The 23,321-nt window shown below is 37.6% G+C and overlaps 1 protein-coding gene across 43 annotated transcripts in view; it reads right to left on the bottom strand.

The window, feature by feature from the left end:
- RIMS1 (regulating synaptic membrane exocytosis 1) overlaps positions 1-23,321 on the bottom strand; it is a 296,320-nt gene that overhangs the window by 155,460 nt on the left and 117,539 nt on the right. For all 43 annotated transcript variants that reach the window (XM_068183776.1, XM_068183805.1, XM_068183804.1 and 40 more), the window contains 2 exons: positions 3,094-3,434; positions 30-901 (listed from right to left, as the gene is read on the bottom strand). In XM_068183776.1, the coding sequence (XP_068039877.1) occupies positions 30-901; positions 3,094-3,434 (1,213 nt within the window). The remainder of the gene's footprint in view (positions 1-29; positions 902-3,093; positions 3,435-23,321) is intronic.

Below are 23,321 nucleotides of genomic sequence, written 5' to 3'. Positions count from 1 at the left end.
ATGTGCATAATATACAGAAAAGTCCTTACCTTTTTCACTGACACTTTCACTTTCTATCTCCACATCTTCACAGCTAGTATATTCTGGTGTTGATGCCCCTTCTTCCTCTGAGCTACTAACTGACATCTGCCTTTTCTTGCCGCCTCTTTTTGCTCTATGAGGCTTTGGAGGGGATGGCCGCACTGATTCCGACTGGTCAGAGCTAAGGGAATCATTCCTTAGCATGGTCTCCATTTTCTCCCGCTTTGCTTTTCGCATGAGAATAGCAGAGCTAGGATCAAGGCGGCTCTGTTTTATAAAGGAATCGTGGTTCTTGTATTCTACGTGTTCTATAGGAACTGGACTATGCCTGGGAGTTGGTGGGCTATGATTAGTTAATTGTTTAGAAACAGAAATTCTTACATCACCTGTTCTGTCTATAGAGTACGACCTCTGAGTTTCCACAAGAGATTTTCTGTCCTGAGTTCCCTGTAATTGTGAGCGTTTTCCTAATTTATTCTCAGGTACCTCCGCTTCCTCCATTTCTGTGTGTGGCAAAGCTACATCACTGTGTCTTCTCTCGTGTCGTGCTTTAGAAACTTTGGCGTGCATGCGCATCTGCTGCTCCTCAGGGTGTGGTTTTACAGGGTATCTTGCCAGATTGGGGTCACTCCTGTAACGGGTATGATATTCATCTTCCTTCCTTTGTTTTTCATCGTCAGGCACTTTGCCTTCCTCAAGTTTCTCTGGCAAGTCTGGGTAATCCTGTGACTTGCCTTTCTCCAGCCTTCTACCTTCATGCCGCTCTTTACGCTCCCTGTCATCTGTTGGTCCTTCTTTTTGAAGTGAGGATTTTGGCACACGCTTACGCTCACTCTTTACACCTTTGCCATTCTGGTCAGAAACCAATACTGCTTTCTTCCTACAATGAAAAGGAGTACAGTATGAAGAACTGAATGGAAAATAGAAATACTTGCATACAGTTATGGAAAACAAATTCAAAACCAGAATAAGCTATGGAAAAACAGAAAATACTGAATCCATTAACACAAATTAAATCTATTAATCCTTCCATCTTAATTTTATTTTCCAATAGCAAACAACCTCCAGAGTCCACAAAAATATAAATTATGAATGGTCCAATTAATGAGTAAAATCAAAAACGAATATTGACATGGATAATTTACCCACGTAAGTAAGAAGACCCAGAGTTGTCTTTGTAGTAGCTGCAGCATTATGACAGAGTACTGGAGTATGTTCTCCATTTTTCTGGCAGCAGTCATGAGAGTTACAGATTAACCACACAATTCACTTCAAGTGCCCTGACAGCATAGATATAAATATCACCAAATGGAGTATCTACAACAATAATATTCCAGAAAGAAGTAATATAGATATAAAAAAAATGCAAAAGATAATATATCCAGAAATAGTATTTAAACCAGTTTGATTTATCTTTGAAGGTCTAAAAAGAATGCCCATTTCAGAAGCATGTAAAGGAAAGCAAATTGATTTCTTGAGATAAATTAATGGCATTCCTTTCTCCAGTAATAAAAGAGTATGAGAAGTTTATTTCTCTATGCAGACATAAGTACAAAACAATGAATAATGAGGCTGCATGATTTTTTTTTCTCTTTCATATTCTGCAAGCCAATAAGCAAGCCAAATAATCATAAAATTCCCTTACGCTGGATATTTTTATTTCTCTCATCATTCCAATTGTCCTTTCATTTAGCAGTTCACATATGAATCCATTGATTTTGAAGAAGGAGGAACACAGATATACAGTGTATTTGAGAAGAATGCACACTAGGACGAAGTCACAAGGTCTTTGTTTTGTGGCACTGAATCTTCCCTTCCACAAGTGACACATCTTTGGATTACATATCAAAGACCCTCACAAAGAACAAAGTTGGACATCATCCACATTAAGCTCCCTTCTTTTTTTTTCCCCTATCTCCTCTTCCTCCAGAGTTTTTGGTAATTAATGGGACCTGAGCTTACTACAGATAGTCTTTAATCAGAATGCTTGGAATTCATTTGAAACTCTCACTGACAAGTAAAGAACACTAATTTTGTATAACTAATATGAACATCTCAGTTTTGGGCAGCAAAACAGAAATATAGTGTTTTGCTGCCTTAAAAGTTACAACTGCTCTGGGGGCCTTCCCTGTGTTGAGGGACAAAAGTCAACAGAATTATGGGAGGGCATCACTTACAAAATACATATATGTAGCACTAACCTGAATTTGGTACAGTTAAACCCAGACAGATCTCACCCACACAGTAAGTTCCTAGCCACTGCTCATCATCCATTTTCAGCTCCAATAGCTAGGGGGAAAAAACCATCAACCATTCTGGCCAGAATCTGGAGAATCTTCTATGGCAGACTCCTGTTTTGTCACAGGCTCCCTCCTCAACTGCTCCTCCATCTGCCAGGCAGCAGCCAAAAGAACAGCCCCTTTTTCATTACATTAGCCTCTCCTGATTTGCTACTCCTCAACCCATTAATCACACAGAATGCAGCTCAGAACTACCTCATTTACTCACTTAAAATAGTTTGCTTCTGGTTGCTTTATTCTTGCAAACAACTTTCTCTGAATTCAAGATGGTATTATTGCTATTTTACATGAATGTTAACTTCACACATGTAAATTAGGTCTTTAAATTGCATTATTTCTAACAATAAAATTGGAAATATCATTGATGAAGAGATAAAACAAGGTTATCTGAAAAAATTCCACGGGGTGCTTTCTTAGGTGTGGATTTTTCAGGAGAGTGCTGCTTTAAAAATTCAAGAATGCTAAAGGTTTGCTCTTTGCTTAATAACTTTAAAATATCAGACAAATTTAAAATTTACAAGTAACCTACAATTCCATATTCAAAGTGTACATCAAAATGCATTGAAGTATATGGGAATATCCATAAAATACTTTTTTTTCCCCCATTTTTGTTGCACAGACCAAAATAGACAATGTATTTGCTATCAAAAATTTATCCTTCCCTGGTCAGTAAATCAATTTACTCTTTGTTTTTGCACAGCAGTCAACATACAGAAGGCTCAACTGAACTAGCATTTAGCATTGTAGGCTCTATCTGGACAGAAAGCATTACCTCTCTTTTGGAGGTTCACTTCTAGACCTTGAAGCTTGCTTTTGGTCCGGGCCCATAGCTGGCTGCGACACTTCTGCTCCTTTCCTACGGTCAGGCTGCACACTGGAAGAAGAGATTTCCTGTGATGAGGCAGCTGCTGTACTTAAGGGAGTCTGTGACCTCGATCGCTCTTGAAGTCTGGCTTTCTTTTCTCTCGGTGCATCCGAGCTTGCACCCGTCGCCGTATCACTCAGCGTTCCGTCCTGACTGGGTGACGGCTGTGGTCCACTTCCAAAAAACCACGCTCCAGATTTCGTTAGGATTTCTTGTTGCTTTCGACATAAATTGCATACCCACATAACCTAGTTGAAGACAACAAGAAGAGTCAGTGCAGCTACCTCCCAGAGCCTGGAATGCATGCTCACTATTGCCAGGCAGGTACGACCTCTGGCTCTCTGAGCTAGTGAGGCTGGTGCTCATGACAGGACCAGAACATGCTTCTGCACTGGCTAGAGCCAAGCATCCTACAGGCACATGCTATGCGAGCTTCTCCAAAATGTGTAGTCAATATACATCAGTCCTACCTGTGGCAATCCTCCCTCAGCCCAGCCCTAGTTCTCCTCTGAACAGACACCGACAACGTGACCAGTGCTTGTTGGGGGGGTTGATGCAGCGGGGAGTGGGTTGGGTTTTTTCCACTTGGTGTGGATCACTGTCAGGACAGACAAGCCCACCAGACTGTAAACAGGACTTGTACCTCAAGGGGCAGTGTCCTGCCCAGCTAACTCCCAACTTCTGAGGTCACAAAAAATTGACACGGTATTTTCTTGTGAATTAATTTTCTCACATTAAATAACTCCACATTATTCTGTAAATAAATTCATTATGTACTGTAAATGATTTTAGCTACACCTACTGCAACTACTTAGAAGTGTAAAGTAAAACCTTAAGAAATCTATTAACAGAAAACTAAATACACCAGTGAAAAGAATGAAGAAGTACCATATTTTGGACTACTTGCAAATTATCATCATAATCTCTTTGAGTTATAGCTGCAAAGAATAACTTAACAAACATGTGTCCCTGTAAATCACAATTAAGTTATGTGCCTAGACTGTGGTGCCTAGGATTTTTTTTTTAATTGGAGGGTTTCATTCCTACACACAGATATACAGGAGCACACACATTAAAGCAAGACTCTGTGTTTCCAGCCTGTATAGTGTAGATACAGTCTTATGTACAGGAGCAACTCACCAGAGAAAAATAAATGGTTAATCAAGACTAAAGTATGTGAAAATTAAAGAAAAAATTGAGACAAATAAAAAAGCAGTTTTCAGAAAGAAGAAGAAATAGGCAAAATGCATGAAGGATATAGAAGAGAGAGGATTTTTTTCAGAAATAAAAATAGAGATGAGAGGAAACAAAGCAGATTATTAAGGAAAATGGTAAAGAAAACCTCTTAATTTAATATGGAAAGTATATAGGAATGGGTAAAATTGCAATGAGGCTAAGAAGGATGACAAAAGTTGGAAGGAAAAATATGCTTGAATTATTTTGTGTAAACACAGGAATGATGCAACAGTCACAAAATTATACAGTGCTTAAAATAAAAAGAGTGAAAAAACACTTCATGAAAGAAATTGAAATAGGACAAAGTTCTATTATGGAGCTCTTTTACTCTCTGGCTTGTGGAGGTAGTGCATGGCTTACAAGGCACAATGAAAACTTTAGGCGTTTCATATATTTAAAATACTTAACATTTATTTAAAACACTCTAGAATAGACTATCTTTTCAGGTCTGAAAACTACATCAGAACTTCCAAGTGCATTCCTGCACTGTTTGACCAAACCACACAGAGAGGACATCCAACTCTTTATCCTCTGTCAGGATTGTATCTTTATCAAAAGACGACTGTTATATTTCTTCTATTTAAGAAGGATAATAAAATATCTACTAATACATTAGTTTAAAAAGACCCAACCTTAATCAAAAGCTACAGTTATTCCAATAGGGACATAAACATATATCATGATGAAAACAAATAACACTCAATAGGATAATAGAAACAGCAACTTTGACAAAGATAAATTCTAGACCTTTAAAAAACAAAAAAAGCCCTTGATTCCAAAATGTCTAATTTATTCCATCTAGTACACCTTGAAAACCAGCAATTCACTTTATTAGACTATGTGTTCTAAGTAGAACAGTCTTTTAGTCTATCAGATTATTATTACTAAGGTATTCAAAAAAAACTGCAAGACTAAAGGAAAAAAAGCCACATTTTAAAATGCTTTTATAGGATCTGCCACAGCTGTAAGTTCATTAGACAGCAAAAGTGTGCATGCAAGTGTGTCTGTGTAAAAAATCTATGTCAACGCTATAAACCAAGGTCAGTAACAAAAAATTGTCATTACTTGTATTTTATCAGTTTCCAAGAAAGGTTGAAAAAAGTGTAAATAAAAAAATTAGTCAACTAGAGTTTGTTTAAAGGATAAGGAATACTTAAGTAAAAGTAAATTATCCTAATTAAATTGCACACATGTGCAATTTGTATGCAATATGCATGCAAGCCTAGTAACATACTTCCTTTACAACTTAATGCATTCAATAATTTTAAATATGTATAAATTATGTAATAAAATTCAAGAAAATACTGATAATTTGCATAATCACCTTTGATACTGTAATTAATTTTATGCAAAATATTATGAGATACAAACAAATAAGAATAGCTAATGCACAGAGACTCCGAAAAATACAGACTACTGAAAGAAGAAATACTAGACAAGTAAATACAAACCCATTTTCTTACAGCTATTTTTAAACTCTGGCTCTTGGACACAATACATACCAATCACCACAGATTACACATGTAGGAAATCTGTATTATACTCACATAGAAGCTATATACTACTACCCCTGTTTAGGAATCTCTTCCAGAATTAAAAAATGCTACAGTTGCCTTGAGATCTTTACGGTCCAAAAGGAAAAATAATAAAAGCGCTTCTTTAAGAGGAAAAAAAAATCAAAAATTGAGGTGACAGAAGGTTTTCAGTGACAAAACTGTATATTGAAAAACATTTTTAGAGAAGTATGTGGAACAAGCAATTCAGCAGCATGCAGGAATTATATCCTGATTGAATATACTGGGATGTGGTCCAAACTAATCTAAACTAAAGCAGGTCTGTGTAATAACTTATCTTAACAATCCACAGATGTTAGGCAACCAAACAAATGCTCTGATGAAGGATTACACTTCTCTAATGTGGCTTCTGGACCTCCACGCGATGCATCAGTAAAATGAAGACTGTGAGACAATTTTACTCTGGCCTGTCACTTCAAAAATAGTTTCTGTTTACTCTCCTCTGGACAGTGAGCTCTGATGAAGTGCTACATTAAGTCATTCAAGACATCCAGAGTCTGGTTTTTGTTTCTGGGTTTGTTTCAGGTTTATTGCATCCTTGCACACGTCAATGCAATTTCGCATGTGAAGCTATCAAAGAGAACCAGTAAAAGGGTGTTCTTCATTCAAAGGGTTCATATGCATGGCTCTGGAAAAAGGTGCATTTTCACAGCATAGCAAAGGGTTCTGAGCTTTACTTCTACATAACAAAAAAGACCAGTGGCACACACAGGACTCAGCACATGTGGATCAACAGCTCCCACACAGATTCATGTGGAAACTTGACAGGCTGCGTGAAAACATGCTAGAAGGATCCCATGCTTGCCTTCATGTGGCAGGGTATTTCATTCACAGAAAAAATATGCCTCAAACTTACTCTTACAGGTACTTCTGAATGTGATCCACAATGAGGAGGAACAGTATTCCTGTACTAACACAACATGAAATTCCAACTTGAAAGAGCCCATAGTAAGGAATATATATATATATATATACAAGTATACACACAGAAAAAGCATTTTCAGTTACAAAAATAAGAACAATTCTACACAATTACATATTTCAAACCTGCACTTTAGAATGCAGAAAAAAGGCTTTTATTCAAATTCAAATTTGGAAACTTCCAAACATGCACTGGGAGGCTAAAGTCACATTGTGGGGGGCAGAAAAGTTATACCAAATTTATGTGACACATGCCAGGCAAAACTCAGATTGAGGTCAGAGAGAGTTCCCCAAATCCTTCACCCAAGCCCAGATTCTGAGGAGGGTCCATAAGGAGCACACCCCTTTATGCTTCCTGAGTTTAGAAATTGAAATCCCACAGTTAGGATGACTCCCATGCATCCTGCTTCATCCCAATGCAGCACATTAGGTAACAAGTGTGCTAATAGAGCAGGCCACAAACTATTCCTTACTGAACCTTCACACAACCTTAATTATTTCCCTTCTGAAGGGTGTACACCGTACATTTGTTGAGGTTGTTGATTTAATGTACATTCCTTCTACGCACTTTCGGAGGACACTGGTTATTTCAGACAGATCTAATTAGGCAGACCCTCTTCACTACCTGAGGAACCATTAACTTCAGCAGAGCTCTGCCAGCACCCTACAACTTATCTCTTGAAAGTCAAAGAGAAGAAACAATAACAATTACCTCCTACAATATTTTCATTCACAAAATTAAGTTAAATTATGCATCATTTAATGTTTCTGAGATAACATAAAAACATGCAGCAAACCATGAAATTATTATACAGCATTGCATTTATCTCTTCAGCTATATCAGAATGATTTCTGTAATTAAATCCTAGCTAAATGCTGTGATTGTTTCACTCCATTAAAATATAAATAAATAAAGCTGAAAATCTGCTCGAATACTTACATTAGTCCAAAATCTTAATAAATAAACAATTCTGCCTTTCTAATGAATGTGTGCTCCTGAGTCCAAGTTTACATTAAATATATTTTTCAAAATGTACAGACAGCTGGGTGCATCCAATAGATCCTGCTCAGCAAAAGGGAAGGTCTTCTCCCCAGATCCCTCCTCTTTCTTCTATCTGGGTTTGTTCTCTCCCTTTCTTGCTCACAAGAAGGTTCCCTGTGCCACACTCACTTGTATACTGCTCCTTGACGGTCAGGTTCTCCCAGGAGCCACTTGTATTTAAAAACATTGCAGAAACTTATCTGTATTTTCTTAAACCGGTTTCATTCTCTGTCACATCTATTTTTTTCATGGAGGGAATGATGAGTAGTGAAATCAGGTGACCAGAAACAAAAGCAAATGGGGATAAGGGCATGTTTTACCTGCAGCACTGCCTCAGCATCTCCCATTAAATTACATCTTGAAATGACACCAATACTGGCACACTAGACTTGCACAGAAACATTTTTGAGCACTGAAGCCAAATGACACAAAATAATCAGTTTCTGTGTTAGGATCTCTGCTCTACTTCAAAGCAAGATGACTCCAAACAAGTTGCTTCCTGGAGGTGCACCACAGAACACTCCAACTCCCCACCCCCCAGGAAAAGTTGGTAAGAAAATGCTAAAGGCAGAAGACTAAGAATGTGCCAAGTAGCCTTGTGTCAGTTGACTCACACTGACACTCTAAAATTTAGGAATAGTCCCAGATTTTGTTGAATTTATTAGTAAAGAAGTAACTGAGGAGTCTAGTTTCTGATTTTTCTAAAGCTTCTCCCTAGACTGAAGGGCTCAACAGGACTATGCAGATCTCTGCTGCCCACCTCTCCAGTCAGGGAGAGGACCACTTTGCCCATGCCGATGGTCATCAGACATACAGGGCTCAGCCATTTCAGGAAAGTGACAATAAGCCATTTTAATTTAGTACTCTCTGTTCTTCCATTCCTATGGAATCTGCTTCTTCCAGAGTTTCTTCAGAGCAGACTTCCTTCAGAATTCAGGTTTCAGCTAGATATTTTTATTCCAGTTTGGCAAGAAAAGGAAGATTTTGCAGACAGCTGATTGGGTTCTTCCCTATTTTCTGTCCGCACCCTACAACAATGTGCTACCTCACTGGACAAATGCAATAAGAATTCGCACAGGCATGGAAGTTTTCAGGTGATTATATTCTTAAAAGGCGCCTAAAGCATGAAGCTCTATAAAAGTCCTATAAATATTTCGTTAGTGCAATCTCTTTTGGCATCACAGAATCGACATGGCAATTCAGCCACAAGACATTTTCATAGGAAATGAGGTTGCTCACAGAACTACCTGCTGCCTTAAACCCTATGGTGCCATTGACAAGCTTGGCTGAGAGCTTCCAGGAGGGATGTTTAGAAGTCTGACTTACCAGAATATTCCACTTGCACAAGAGACTGCACCTCCTACTCTTTTTCTGCTTGCCTTTCAGTTAACTGAGATGTTACATTTTCAGATGAGATTCTATGTGTACAAATAAGGATTGAAGTAAGGTGCCTGAATTGTTTCTGTCTACTCTGAAATGACTATAGGCATGTCAGGTATTTAGGTCTCCAGCCAAAGAGATTCCACTCAGTTTCACATAGAAACACTGAAATAAAATAAGATCCTGTGTCTAATGATAGCCTAGTGCCTGCAGCAGTAAGTCAGCATATCCCACCTTGCTGCCACACGATTTAGGTCCCATGTGCCAGCCACATGTATGTGTCTTTATGTACATAGGGCATAAAAAATGGCATTGGATGTCTACTTTTAGGCAACTGAGCACACAGTTCATGTGCTGGTCCTAATCGTGTTCCTAGCCTAGGTTCCTAAATCCACAGCTAAAAACTGCCTGTAGGAAGGGGAAAAGATGCAGCGGAGCAGCGATTCAAGGAGTTAACATCAAAAGGGCATTTCATGCTAGTTTTGTTGCAACTGCTGTTAGCAACAATGTTACTAGTCATTTTAAGATTAAAAAAGAAGAAAAAACACCTGACTTTCTTCACATGCCCTTCTGCCAAAATCTCTCAGCAACTGCTGCCAAACTTTCGGAAAGCTGCTGACAACTTACCCAAATATTAAACATTATCTCGAATAATCCTGCAGCAAACTAAGTGTTGGAACACAGACACTTAGGCAACTATAAAGTAACAATATGAAATATCATCTCTAAGCAGCACATAGCCATGCTCCAGACAGTACTGCAATGTACTTCTCTGGGAATATCTTTGGTGTTCAAGGAAGCAAAATCACTAGTGGTGAAGGTGGCAGTTGTGTCTAAAAATTCACACCAGGACATTTGCATACAGTAATTTAAATATTCTTCCCCTGCAAGTTCTTTTCTAAATCTGCTACACAAAGAAATTAGTTAATACATGGTACTAAAAAAACACCACGAAAACTGCATTCTCACGGTTACAGCTGTGATCTTCTAAAGCAAGACTATAGGTCGCCTTCCTGATAAATTAGATTCTTTTTCAACTTTGTTTCTCTTGCCTGAATTTCCTTCTGTTTCTTCTGATAACATAGTAGCCATGAATTGCTAGTCACATTTTCTGTAACATCAATATCCATTTTTCACAGACCATTAAGTTACCCTAGAAATTATAATCTCACTGATAATTTTTTGTGTATTCTTCTAACCTTCTTCAAAAAAAAGCCTAAAAAGTTTTGTATATCTATTTGAACAGGTGGCTGCCTTGATGAGCCACAGAAGCTGTATTCTTCTTCATGGTTCCCATAGTTGCAGATACACAGAGAACACAAATATTTTTTTTTTTACATTACAGAAATCTGACAAAATAAGGTCAATGGCATGAAACAGCTTTACAGTCAGGACTGACATAAAGTTTTGGTTGCTATTTATAAAACAGAGACAACTCTGTTTATCCATTTACAAACCACAGTAAAAATATAGAAATGCTCAGAACCAGACTGTCTTTAATCATTGATGGGTATGTTCATCATTTCTGTGGGAGTTTTCACTACTGCACCATTATTTATCTTTTTATACTCTTCTTTTATATATTGCAATACATCTTTTATATATATACATATAATTATTCATAAAAAGCTCATGGAAAGGAAAGTGAGTGGGTAAACTGGTGTAGGTCATAGCAGAATTGATACACATTAACTAAGTTTTTACTTTTTATTCTTAGACATACACCAAAAAATATTAAAAATAGTGCTATGGATTCTACATATTTAGAGACATTCAAAACACTAAAGAACACCATCCTGGAAACCTGAGCTACTTGAGCCTGATCTAGGCAAGGATTTGGACTCGATGACCTCCAGAGGCACCTTCAAACCTCAAAAACTCTGTGAAATTCTAAAGAAAAAAGCACTGATAATAGCCTTATTGTTCTTCAGCTATGTTACATACTTTACTGCTAGAAGGTCTGCCTCTTTTTTGTCTCACTATCTACACAGTTTTCTGCTCTAAAGCAAACCATACATATCACCTGAAGATCTGATTGGAGAGGATCTGTGCTCACGAAAGGGGCTGTGGAAAGCCCACAGCATGTTGACCCATTTTCTTCCCAGAGCATACACCATGAACAGAGCTACTTCCTCAGCTATCCAAGAGCTTAAGATTACTTCCACCAAAAAGGTGGTGGAGTAACTGAGTGCTGGAAAACTTCCAATATGATATAGTGAGAACAAAGTTGTATTATATTTATGTGCATATATATATATATATATATATATACACACACAAAGACAACAAAGACATCTCCAGAGATTTCAGAGCTTAGGTCTCTATCCTGTGTTGAAGTAAGATGTGAACAGCTGATGGCATCCCCTTTAGGTTTGAGAGGCTGTCTACCTAAAACATGTATTTGAGGTTCCCAACCTGTATAATGCCTATCACTGTTGAGTCAATCAGAAGAACATACTGGCCTTGACAGCCACCAGGAGCATGGGGTCACCAGGAGATCTGTTCTGGGCACCTCTGTCTGCAGAAGCAATTCAGGGGAAAGAAAAATGAACAGAGGAAAGGAGCAACACTTACAGACACTGCTTGGATCCACAGGAAGAGACAGTGGAGCTGAGACTAACAGAGCACTGTGAAGACATGATGCAAAAACACTGGGGCTGTGAGGAAGAGGAGGATTATTACTGGCTCTAAATAGGGAGAGAAGGCAACAGAGAGTGGCTGGCAGTTAAGGAATACTCCTAGTGGGAATGGGCTGAAAATACAGCAGAGTGAAATCATGTTAAGACAAAGATTTTTATGGATGATGTAACAAGCTGCCAAAGGAACATAAGGGAACATGTGCAGCACATTTGGATCTGTCAGTTATAACAAATGCCCAAAATCCTGTTTGGAAGAACAAAATGTTTAGGAGAAGAAAAAAGCATGCTTTTGATATATTGCAGGATCATCTCACTGCAGTGATCTCTGCCATACAGCTTGACAGAAATCTTCTCTGACCACTTGGATTGATCATCTTTCCACTCACAGAGAATCACGATTTATGAACATGAACTCTGCTTAGAAAGAATTTTCCTCTGTTCCCCACCAACTCATATGCTGAGAAGTTCTGGGTGCTGAGTTTTCTTAGAGCTCCCACACTCCCAAGTCCACACAAAGCCTAGAATAAGTCTGTCATAGCCTTGCAACCAGATTGTGAAATTAGGCATCTAATTTGTGAGTGATACAGTGGGAGGAGAGTGGCACCAAGCATATGCTTCCTCCTGTGCCTGGGCAGCTCCACACCCTGGCTCACCACCAGTCTTTGGGACAGTCCTCCTGAGGCTGAGCACAAAGACGTGAAATGATTTCTGATCTACTACAAATACTTTTTTTACATCACATACAGATAACAGTACTAAACAGAATCAGAACATGTAAGCTTAAAGAAAATCATTATAAACCTCTACCAGATTGATCCTGCATGTTTTAACTTTTCTTAAGAAAACAAAAGAAAGCTCTCAGTGAAAGAAAATAAATTTTCAGTGAAAGAGCAAAACTCACAAATTAATACTTGTGAAATATTTCGTTTCAGGGGGGGAAAAAGGCACCATGGTGTAAATTTAGCTGGATAGAACTTTTCATGCCTGGGGAATGTTGAGCATCATACGGTACCTTTAGTATTTGGCATAATTACTACTACCCAGTAGGGTTTTGACAAAGCACCAAAAAGGATTATGCCCTGTACATGTTATATATATTCAGGTTTCACCATCTATTCTTAAGTTTATAGTTTTCTTCACATAACTAGAAATACTTAAGCCTGACTTTTTGCTATGAATGTAAATGCTTATATCCTTATAATTATGTAAAGCATAACTACATGCTTATAACCCTTATAATCCTTATAATTACAGAAAGCAGATTCTTCCCACTGATATCATCACAGCAACTTCTTCTATGTTTAAAACAAACACACACTTTATTTGTACAATATTCTACCTCACGCAGACCAGCAACCTGATCTCCTCAGACAAAAAAGCTACCAGGGTATCCTGAGGAAACACAACATACTGTGAGTTTGCTCAACATCTGATTTGCAGTTACTCCCTTACCGAAAGGATGACACAGGTTTTTTGGCTTTTTTGTTGTTTGGGTTTTTTAAAATTTCATCTTTGTTGATCCTACCTTCTGAGATGTCCATGGTCCTTTCTTTTAATTCTCCCACCTCTCGCTCCAGGTGCAGAGTCTGAGGCTAAGTTGATTAAGTCTGTGCTATCTGTGCTACCAAGCTCGAGCACAAAGGAACCTCAGTAAATCTGGGATGGAAGATTTGAGGAAGGGGAAGAGAGAATATCAGTGTTCTACAAAAAATTTGAGTGGATATTTCAGATTTATTAAAAAAAAAAAAAAAACTAGGGAAAACAATGTTTTTGGTAAGGAAAAGTGTATATTTTCAGGAAAGCAAAGACCATGGGAGACTGAGAAAGGGTTAAACAATTGTGGGTCTGAATATGGAAGATTCAAAAGATAAGGAAAAGGAAAATGGGACAGGAAAATGCACTAGGAATTTTGTGCCAGTGTAAGAATATTGCAATTTTTTAACTGATCTAAACAGCACATTGTTGACAGCAAATTTACAGCCTATACCCAGTATTAATATCAGAGGTTTACTGTTCTGAATTTGCAATACTACTGGCAGGCCACACAGGGAAAGAGGGAAGTTTCAATAGGGTAAGATGATGTGAAGCAGTGCAGAACAATACACTTAGAAAAATCAAACAGTAATCACATTTTGTTATCTGATGAAGCTACTGTTACAAAAACAGGTTAAAATTTGAGATCAGAACTTTGCTAGATGAAGAGAACCATTCTGATCTTCTGCACTTACCTGTATATTCTCAGATATCTAATGAGTCTTTGTAATTCCTAAACAAATAAAAGGCATATAGTGCAGTGACAACTTAAGGCTATTTGGGGAAGAGGCAACAGTTAAGGATATTTTGCCTCTTTATTATCTGAAATAGAGGGATGCCTACTCCATGGTGGTACAAATACAGGGACCATGAATGGACTTGTGCTCACATGCCTGTTCAACAGAAGCAAGCAATCTTTTTTGTCAGGTAAGGGATTTTTGTGTTGCAGGTTTCTGTGTGTGTCAGGACTTAAATTTAATGGCCAGCTAGATGCCTTATATAAAAAGGAAGAGAATCATGTCAGCAACTAAGAGAACTTCCTTATTCCTTACTCGGTAGAAGGTAGCTTTGCCATAGCAACAGCTTCCAGAGCTGGTGAGGTCCATCTACTGTTGCCTAAACTTGGATCACCATTCCTGCATACTGACATTTGCTCAATAATCAGCCATATTTGAGGTAGCTGAACACTAAACACAAACATGGAGTTTGCAGGAAGCAGGAGTACCTCTGATCACATTGTATATCAAAAAATAACTTTCAGATACATAAGCCTTCTGCTAGGTTCAAAAACTGTGCCCATTTTGTGAACTGCAAAGATCATTTTCACTAAGATGTGTGATAAACATTCTATGCTCAGTTACTGTTCTTCTCAGTTTTGATTTGATCCTTGCATGTTCTTGTGACTCCATCTTAGAGCTTTTTTAATTCAGATTATGTAACACTGCCAGCAGAGTGATCTCAGCCAAACAAATCAACTTCAGTTATTTAAATCCAAAACAGGCATAATAGACAAATCAGACAATTCCACCCTCATCCACAGTCATAGGGAGAGGTTTTCAAGAATATATTATTTCAGTAGTATCTACTCTTGCTAGAATCTGAGTTCAATAATTACTTTGTATTTCTCTCTAGTTGATAATTAATTTTAGCTTTATACTGAAATCAGGTCAGTAGACTACATATTTATAAGGTTAGTTTTATTCTGGTTGCCTCTGTAAGTTTTAGGTGATTATACTAAAACCAGCGGTTTATCCCAGCTTAAATACGACTGGTTTACTGGAGGTCAGGCTCTTCTGGCCCTGTTGTCTTTAATAACTTTCCCTTAACCACTTCAGTTCTTTAGATAAAAGAAGGGAAGACTTGTGAGATGAGGCGGCCAAGATGAGCAAATGTCCAAGAGGACACATACAAAGAGATAAAAAGGTTCAAAGTAGGGTGAAGAGAAAAGATAGAGAGGCAACAAGTTGAGAAAAAAAAATTGAGAGATGGACAATAGGGAGAAAGTAGGACAAATAGCAGGGATTATGAGGAAACTAGTGTGCTGGAAAAGCAACAAAATTGGATTGTTTTGTTGTCACAGAGCAAAATTTATTGCATTTGGAACAGAGATGACATATGGACAAATAAAACTTACTTCAGAGGAAACTCTACTTCCTTTTCTTGGTTTAAGGTTTTTTTCTTTGGGTTTAGTTTCCTTTCTTCAAAAAAGAAAGAAAGCATTTGGGGATTCAGGGTTGTCTTTCTCTTTTAAGAGAAATGCTTGTAGGTGAGCTTTACATCTCTTCAGGCATAATTAGCATAAGACATTACCAAGCCTACACACATGTGCACTGTGGCAAACCACCTTACAAATGAGCTTAGCAGGAATCTCAGTGCACAGCAGAAAACAGCGGCAGATTGGTTGTGAGACACTAAAGCTCTAAATGCCAACAAAGCACATCCAGCAGCTTTTGTAAAAATCATGTGGCACTGCAGTCCTTTATTTGCAAATCCTTCACTTTTTTACCCCCCTGCTGCTTTTAAAGGAATAACCTATTCTGAAATTTAACATTCAACCACTAGAAGAGGCCCCTATTTTTCTACCCTGAGCACAAGTGATGAGAGTATTACTACCCTTGTAAGAATTTGCTGCTTGCAGACTATGACAGAACTGAAAGGTTTAAGATCTGCAGTGAGGGTCATGCTCTGCCTAAGTCAGACTATAGTACCAAGTCCTCTGTATGATTTTAATGGCTGTCTTTCAAATTAAATCAAAGCTGAAGTGACTCTTCAATTTCTAAATCTACATATCTTTATTTCTCTCCCTCTCTACTATGTAATTAGATCCAAGCATTTTGTGTGAAAGGGTTGCTGAGCCTATGCCATGTCACTTGCTGTGCAAGCACAAGGAGCTTTTCTTTTTGAACCGTTTATGGCTTTTGCTAAACTTAGCCATCCCAAAATGTTTATTACACAGAAGCCTAAGTATCGCTGTATATGACATTAATCTTGAACAATGGTCTCTTCCCTTGCTGTTTGAAGTACAGGAATCTAAGTTCTTTGCACTCATTTAATACAATAATATGTGACATTTAAACTGAAAAAGGAAATTACTCGGTAGCAAAAGTCAGCCATCCAGAAAGCTATCAGAAATAAGAAAGGAAGAAGATTGAGAAAGTACATACCTTTCAGATATTCAGTAAAATAAACTGCTAAGAAATAGTAATTACTGTTAAAATATATGCTGGAGGGGTTATATACTTAAAAGGACAAAAAAATAAAACCAAAATAGAAGCAAGGAGGAAAAGGTGATTTCTTAGCCAAGAAACATTGTGGTAGCTACATTTATAACATAGATATGGCAAAAAATAGAGATTTTACTTGGCAATGATTATCTAAGAAAACACTAAAATGTAGATTCCTACCAAATAAACCCAAGGCCTTAACTGACTGAAAGGGCACAGAGCACCCTGTGTCAGATGTGTTTTGAGAACAGAGCTAACTTACAAGTAATATAAGGTGTTGTACATCAGGAAACTCTTCTAGTCATAATTTAGCACTTCCAAACAAGTGGCTTTTAAAAGCAAATGTTAAAACAGTTAAACCCCAAATATGATCTTTCTGGGGCTAAAATAGAAAGACAGCCACTTTATGTTGATGTGAGTTTACAGTTACCTCTGTGATCATCATTTAACTCGTTTTCATCCACATGGTGTATACAAAGTTGCTTTTGTGTGATTCTAATTTATTACACAATGTATAATGTACCAGTGGAATGCTAAGTGCAGCATTATTTTCTACTAAATATTTAATTATAAATTAGCTTATAATGGAAATAAAGCCTGTAACACTGCTCCAAAACTTGCCATGATATGGTTTCAAAATTTAATCGTAATCAGAAAAATTAACAGAAGTTGAGAACAAAATGAGAAATGAAAGCAAGTGAATAAGAAGGATTGCAACCATGTGCCACTGACTGCATAAAGGATCTTCTACTTTAAAAAATGATAGAAAATTAAGAAAAAAGGGAAGTCTTCCAATGTAAAATCTGCATCATTTCCCCTGAAAACAAGCTATTGTTTCATGCATCAAATCCAACGATTAAATCCAGTCAGTTCACTGAAGACAGCAGTAGCTACAGGTACTTATGGCCAAAAAAGAGGAAGTGATTAAGTAGAACATGGCAAGCTGATCCCATGATATGCAGAGCTACACAAAAAGAAATGGGCCTTGCCAGCCCCAAGGTGAGGGAAGGAAGAGGGGAGGAAATACTGTAGTTCCCTGAGCAGGGATTCCCCTACATCCTGCAGAGAAGACCATGCTGGGCAAGGTTTTCCTGACAGAAGCTACAGCCCCTGGGGAAACCACATGGGAGCAGGTACTGTTCCTGAAAGACTGTGGCCCACAGAGGACTCCAAGCTGGAGGAGGAGGGAGCAACAGAGGAGAACTCTTATGGACTGGTCCCAACCCATGCCTGATGCCCTGTGCCACATGGCTGGACAAGGCAGAGGAGTGGGGAGTGGAGTAGTAAAGTTGAGACTGGGAAGAAAGGAGGAGCAGAGGAGTATTTTAGGTTTTTTCTTTGCTTCTCACAATCCAACTCTATTTCAGCTGGCAGTAAATTAAATTAACTGTCTCCAAGATGAGTCTCTTTTACCCAGGTGGCAATTGGTGAACCAACTACACTTTTATATGTCAGCCCATGAGCTTTTCCATCTTATTTTCTCCCCTTGTCCTGTTGGAGACTCTAACAGCCAGACAAGGTCAATCCACCACAGAAGTTCTCTAGAAAGACTTACAAAATGAAGAAATGTGTGAATCTTGTATTTGTGAAACAAACTGCATAACAGTTTTTTATGAATGACGCAAAGCCCATCTACAGTTCTTGGAATCCTAAGTTTATCCCCATAGTTTTTAATGGGAGAAAAAAATAATCTGGATGCATTTCAGCAGCATCCCGGATAGATTTATACTCAAAAAATAGAAAAGAATTTACCAACATATATAAGCATATCCTAAATAAAATGCTGAAAATTTAAGTGTGGGTTAGTACAATTTTCAGTAACATACAACATTTTCTTGTCAGTGACTGTCAGTAATGTAGGGGGAAAAAAGCTAAATTGAACTCTCTCCAGCAGAATATATTCACAACTTTCTACATATCACAGACGGCATAAGACCATATACCCTCTTTTAAGGAGGTCAATTCATGTAGGAGACAAAAGGCTAAAAAAAACCCAGCTGCTGCATGGATTGTCAGGTTGCCTGTAGAGGAGAGAACATGTAGCTTTGCACAGAAGACTCAGAGTAAGCGTGGAGAGTTTCATTAGAAAGAAGACTAAATATAGGTTTCTAAATGTGTCTACAGACCATTGCTGCTGTATGATTTCCTACTGTAACTGATGAAAATCTGTTGTAGGATTCAACTACCTCAACATTGGCATTCATTCCTACCTTCAAAGCCCTAACATTTCCAAAACATGAGCATGGAGATGTAAGGTACAACATAGGTATTACCTGAGAGCTACCCTGACTGGGGCAGCTGCTGGGAGCTACAGTAAAACTCTGCAGTACCTTATAGGACACTTGATGACTTGGGGCTCTATCTGGCTGAACAGGAGACACAGCTGAGAAAGATTCAGAGCTGATTTAGTCTAGTTCAGAGCAAGCTGAAACACTCTGGGGCACACTGATCTCCCCCTATAAGTATTATAAAAGCATAAACCCAGCTCACATATCATGTAGGGGTTCTCATCTGGAACTGAATTACTCAGTCTGGCTGGAAAATTTATTGACTTAATCTCCTTCGGATGCTTTACCAGTCTCCTCTTTAGCAGCCTACACAAGTGACCAAGAGGTAAGCTCCTCTAACATGAGCAGTAGGCTCTACTAAACACTTACTGGTTGATTAGGAAAACATCAGAGGTATGGAGTGAAGGGGTATAACCTGCAATGCTGGACATTCACAAGAGTATGTTTAAATCTATGCTGAAAGCTTAGGGGGCAAAAAAACCCCAAAACTAAACCATGAAGTGGATTAAATCTTCCTCAGTTTAATTCCCTTGCTGCTATTTCTGCTGCATTAAACTTACATGGGCAAGAAGCTGCCTCTGTGGTCTCTTGACCCATCCACAAAGGCAGTGAGATGAGTCCCCGAAACAGTCTAGAAAAGCAGGCACCTTTACAGCTAAAAGGACTGATCCAAATAATCCTGAGGGGTAAAGCTGTCAGGCTGACAAAGGTCCTAAGAGCAGTTTGCTGATGAACTTTCAGCTGCCCTCTCTCTATTTGTAAAAGTTATTTGGTCAGAGAAGAAAAAGCAGAGAGAAAGATTAACTTTGCTGATGCATACACAGGTATGAGCTTTGATCACTTACCACATGTTGCAGAGAAAAACTTACACTAGCAGTCTTAAAATCCCAGCAACATACAAAAATTTCCTCCAGTCATGACAACACAATCATCATTTCCATGCTCATCTATTTCCAGAAAGTCCCACCAACATCTGCTCATCTCTATGATCAATCTGCACTTCTCAGTAATACTCAACTTTTTAGAATGCAATATCCCAAATAACTGTCCCAAAACTCACCACGACAAAGTGTTTTGCTATGGGAGCCTGTTTTTTATTAACAAGTTAATAACAAATATAATAGATTATTGAGAAATTAACATTTAACTCCAAAGATTCTGTAAACCTGTTGTGTGTAAGTTATTTGATAGGTGTTTTAGCTGGAATGCTGAAACTGCACAGTACATGATTAAATGTCACCCTAAATAACAGAAGATTTTTAGAAACCTCAATCTGGACTAAAAAAATCATTGGGTTTTATCTGCTCTTTAAGGAAATTCAGATTACATTTTGTCCAGATTTTCATTTAATCTCTAGTCAGTCATTAAACAACTGGTAACAGATACTTTATATCATTTTATAATCACAGTTTTGGAAAGAGATTTAATTTATCTCCATAGGAAGGCTGACTTGCAGATGGGTCCTTATATTAAAGGAATTTGAAGAAACACACAAAATATTACAGAAACTTTGTCTATAGATTTCCTTGCTTGAAATATACACTTCTATTATGCTTAATAAAACCATGTACCTTAGGTATATGTATGAAAAACTATCCTATGTCCTCTCTAATTGCAGCACTGGAGATGTATAGACAGAAGTATCCATCCCTTAAGTAAAATTATAAAATGCTCCAGAATGCAAAATATATAAAAACATAGATGGAAGTATTTTCTTATCTAGGACATTGCATGGCTAAAAATACACCGAATTTTAATCCTGGATGAGGATTAAGGCTATTTATGATAAAAAGAGAAATAGCAAGAGAGCACAGATTATATTTATCCCTCATAATTACTGTGTTCTCTTGAAATTTTTTCAGCTACTTGTTGATTTCTCATAATTCATAATAAGTCAAAAACCTTACCAAATCTCTTTGCAGTAAGATCTCTTTTTGGCTAAGATACCTCTGGTTTTGTGGTGCCAGAATAGCCCAGAAATTCAATTTACTAAATTTAGTTCTATTTAGCATTCCTATGTTATTTTGTAAACTACTAAAACCAAACAATTTTGCCTCAGCAGTGTACATAGCTATGAACATTTTAAATATTAGGAGTCATACTTAGTCCTAACCCCCATATATCACATTAAAAGTCCCATATCATAGAAGAATCTTACGTGAATGAGGACTACAAAGATTTAAACCAAAAGACAAAAATTCCAAGAAGAAATAAAATTGTCAAGTAAAGAGTTCGTTGGGCTTAAGGGGCACATACTGGGCTGTCAAATCAGCCTGAGCTTAAATAAGTGCACTCTCACATGCCTGGGAGCTGGCAGCTGGTTTTTGTGTGACCACATGGAACAAATGTATTCAGAGCTGAACAAGGGGATTCAGTTAGTTTTGCCAAAAGCTCAAGTCTTTTAAAGACTTCCCTAAAGTCCTTTTAGGGAAGGATTATGCACGATTAGAAGACATCTTCCATTTTATGGGATCCTTTTACAAGACTTTTCACCTTTTACAAGACTTTTCACAGTTACCACAGCTGGGCACAGTTTGAAATAAGGGACATGATGCTGGATTGATTGTCTTCTAGCAATAAAATATACCCAAGTGCATCTAGGACACAGATCACTGCTGGAAAAACTGAAGGTGCAATGCTCAGATAAAAACAAGTCCTGTCAGGTGCTGCCACAGGACTACTAGTTCTGACTGAGTTCTGCTTGGACACCAGCATTCAGCTCTGCTGGTGCTCCATATCCCCTCAGGCATCCCACAGAAGAACACACTTCTTCAAGTCTCCTGAGTGTAAACACATCCCTGCACACCTGCATGTTTGCTACTCTGCTCTCCCTCAGTGTTTTTGAAGGAAGAAATAAAGAAGAAAAGAAAAGAAAAGAAAAAAAGAAAAGAAAAGAAATAAAAGAAAAGAAAAGAAAAGAAAAGAAAAGAAAAGAAAAGAAAAGAAAAGAAAAGAAAAGAAAAGAAAAGAAAAGAAAAGAAAAGAAAAGAAAAAAAAGAAAAGAAAAGAAAAGAAAAGAAAAGAAAAGAAAAGAAAAGAGAAAAAAAAAAGAAAAGAAAAAAGAAGAAAAGGGAAAAAGTACCTTCAGTCTCTAAAACTAAGTTTTTTTTTGGGTTATCAGTCAGAAGAGATATCAAGGTTCCTTTCCTCTGGGTCTATTAGATTAAATTTTAGATGGTGTGAAATATTTGCCTGCCTGGTTTGTCTTTGTAAAGTGATCCTTTCTCTTTAGCCCTCCACAGCAAGGAGGGCTTCCAGATAATATTTTTCTACACTTCCAGACTATTTTTTTTTTTTTTGCACCACAAGTGAAACACAAACCCACTTCCTTTGGTTTGCCAATAGATGGCACATTGTTATGTGGCTCCCCATCCAGAAATGGATATGTTAGTTTTGGATACATTTACCTGAAGCATTCAAAAATAGCTCAAAATTATGACATTGAGGGTTCTGTCTTACAGATGCCTCCCTCACTGATAGGCCACCTCTCACATGAACAAATGCTGGGTCTATTAAGTGTCTGATTCTACACAAGTACACATTTTATGATAGTCAACAGTAATAATGGCATTTTTACTTAATTCCTATCTTCAAAGCACTGCACACTACAAATTCATTTCCAGTGATCAGACCTGCCATACAGAAGCACATTGGATAGTGGGTTATATCCATATCACCCCATTTGCATGCAGATGGATTCCCCAGGATTCCCCACTGTCCTCCACTAACATTGCAGACCACCAGTTTCAAAGAGCTATAAACCTACCCAATGAAATAAACTTACTCCCTAAAATGTTGATATAATACAAACATGCAAAGAAACTAGGCATGTATAAATTAAATTCACCTACACCAGTCAGTCTCTGGATTAGTTACTCATTTCATCACCAAGATGATTTCTTTATAAACTGAAAAAGATAGCTTGTAGCAGAACTAAGGCAGCTAAATATTATAGAAAACCATATTCTTAAAATTTAAATTTTTAAGAGAATGGAGATACTTTTTCTATATCTTCTTTCTTAAGATAGTGTATTTGCTTACATTAGTTCTGCATTCCATAGCAAAAAAATAATTGTATGTTTATTATGTGGTATATAGAAATATCAAATCTCTTCTATGATTTCTGCAGTGCCAACAAGATAACAGAAATATAGTGAATACGTAATACCTTGCAAAGAAATTTTTGGCTTAATTTGAAATGCAATAGGGCAAACTGAATTCAGAAAAAACAATTGCAAATTTGATGTGGCAATGAAAATGCCAGTGGAGTTTTGGATTTTAAGACACCATAAAGGCAA

The sequence above is a fragment of the Anomalospiza imberbis genome, chromosome 3, assembly GCF_031753505.1.
Source record: "Anomalospiza imberbis isolate Cuckoo-Finch-1a 21T00152 chromosome 3, ASM3175350v1, whole genome shotgun sequence".
In the NCBI taxonomy this organism is placed as follows: Eukaryota; Metazoa; Chordata; class Aves; order Passeriformes; family Viduidae; genus Anomalospiza; species Anomalospiza imberbis.
Note: the sequence above shows the minus strand (reverse complement) of the source record. Positions and strands in the feature narration are given on the sequence as shown.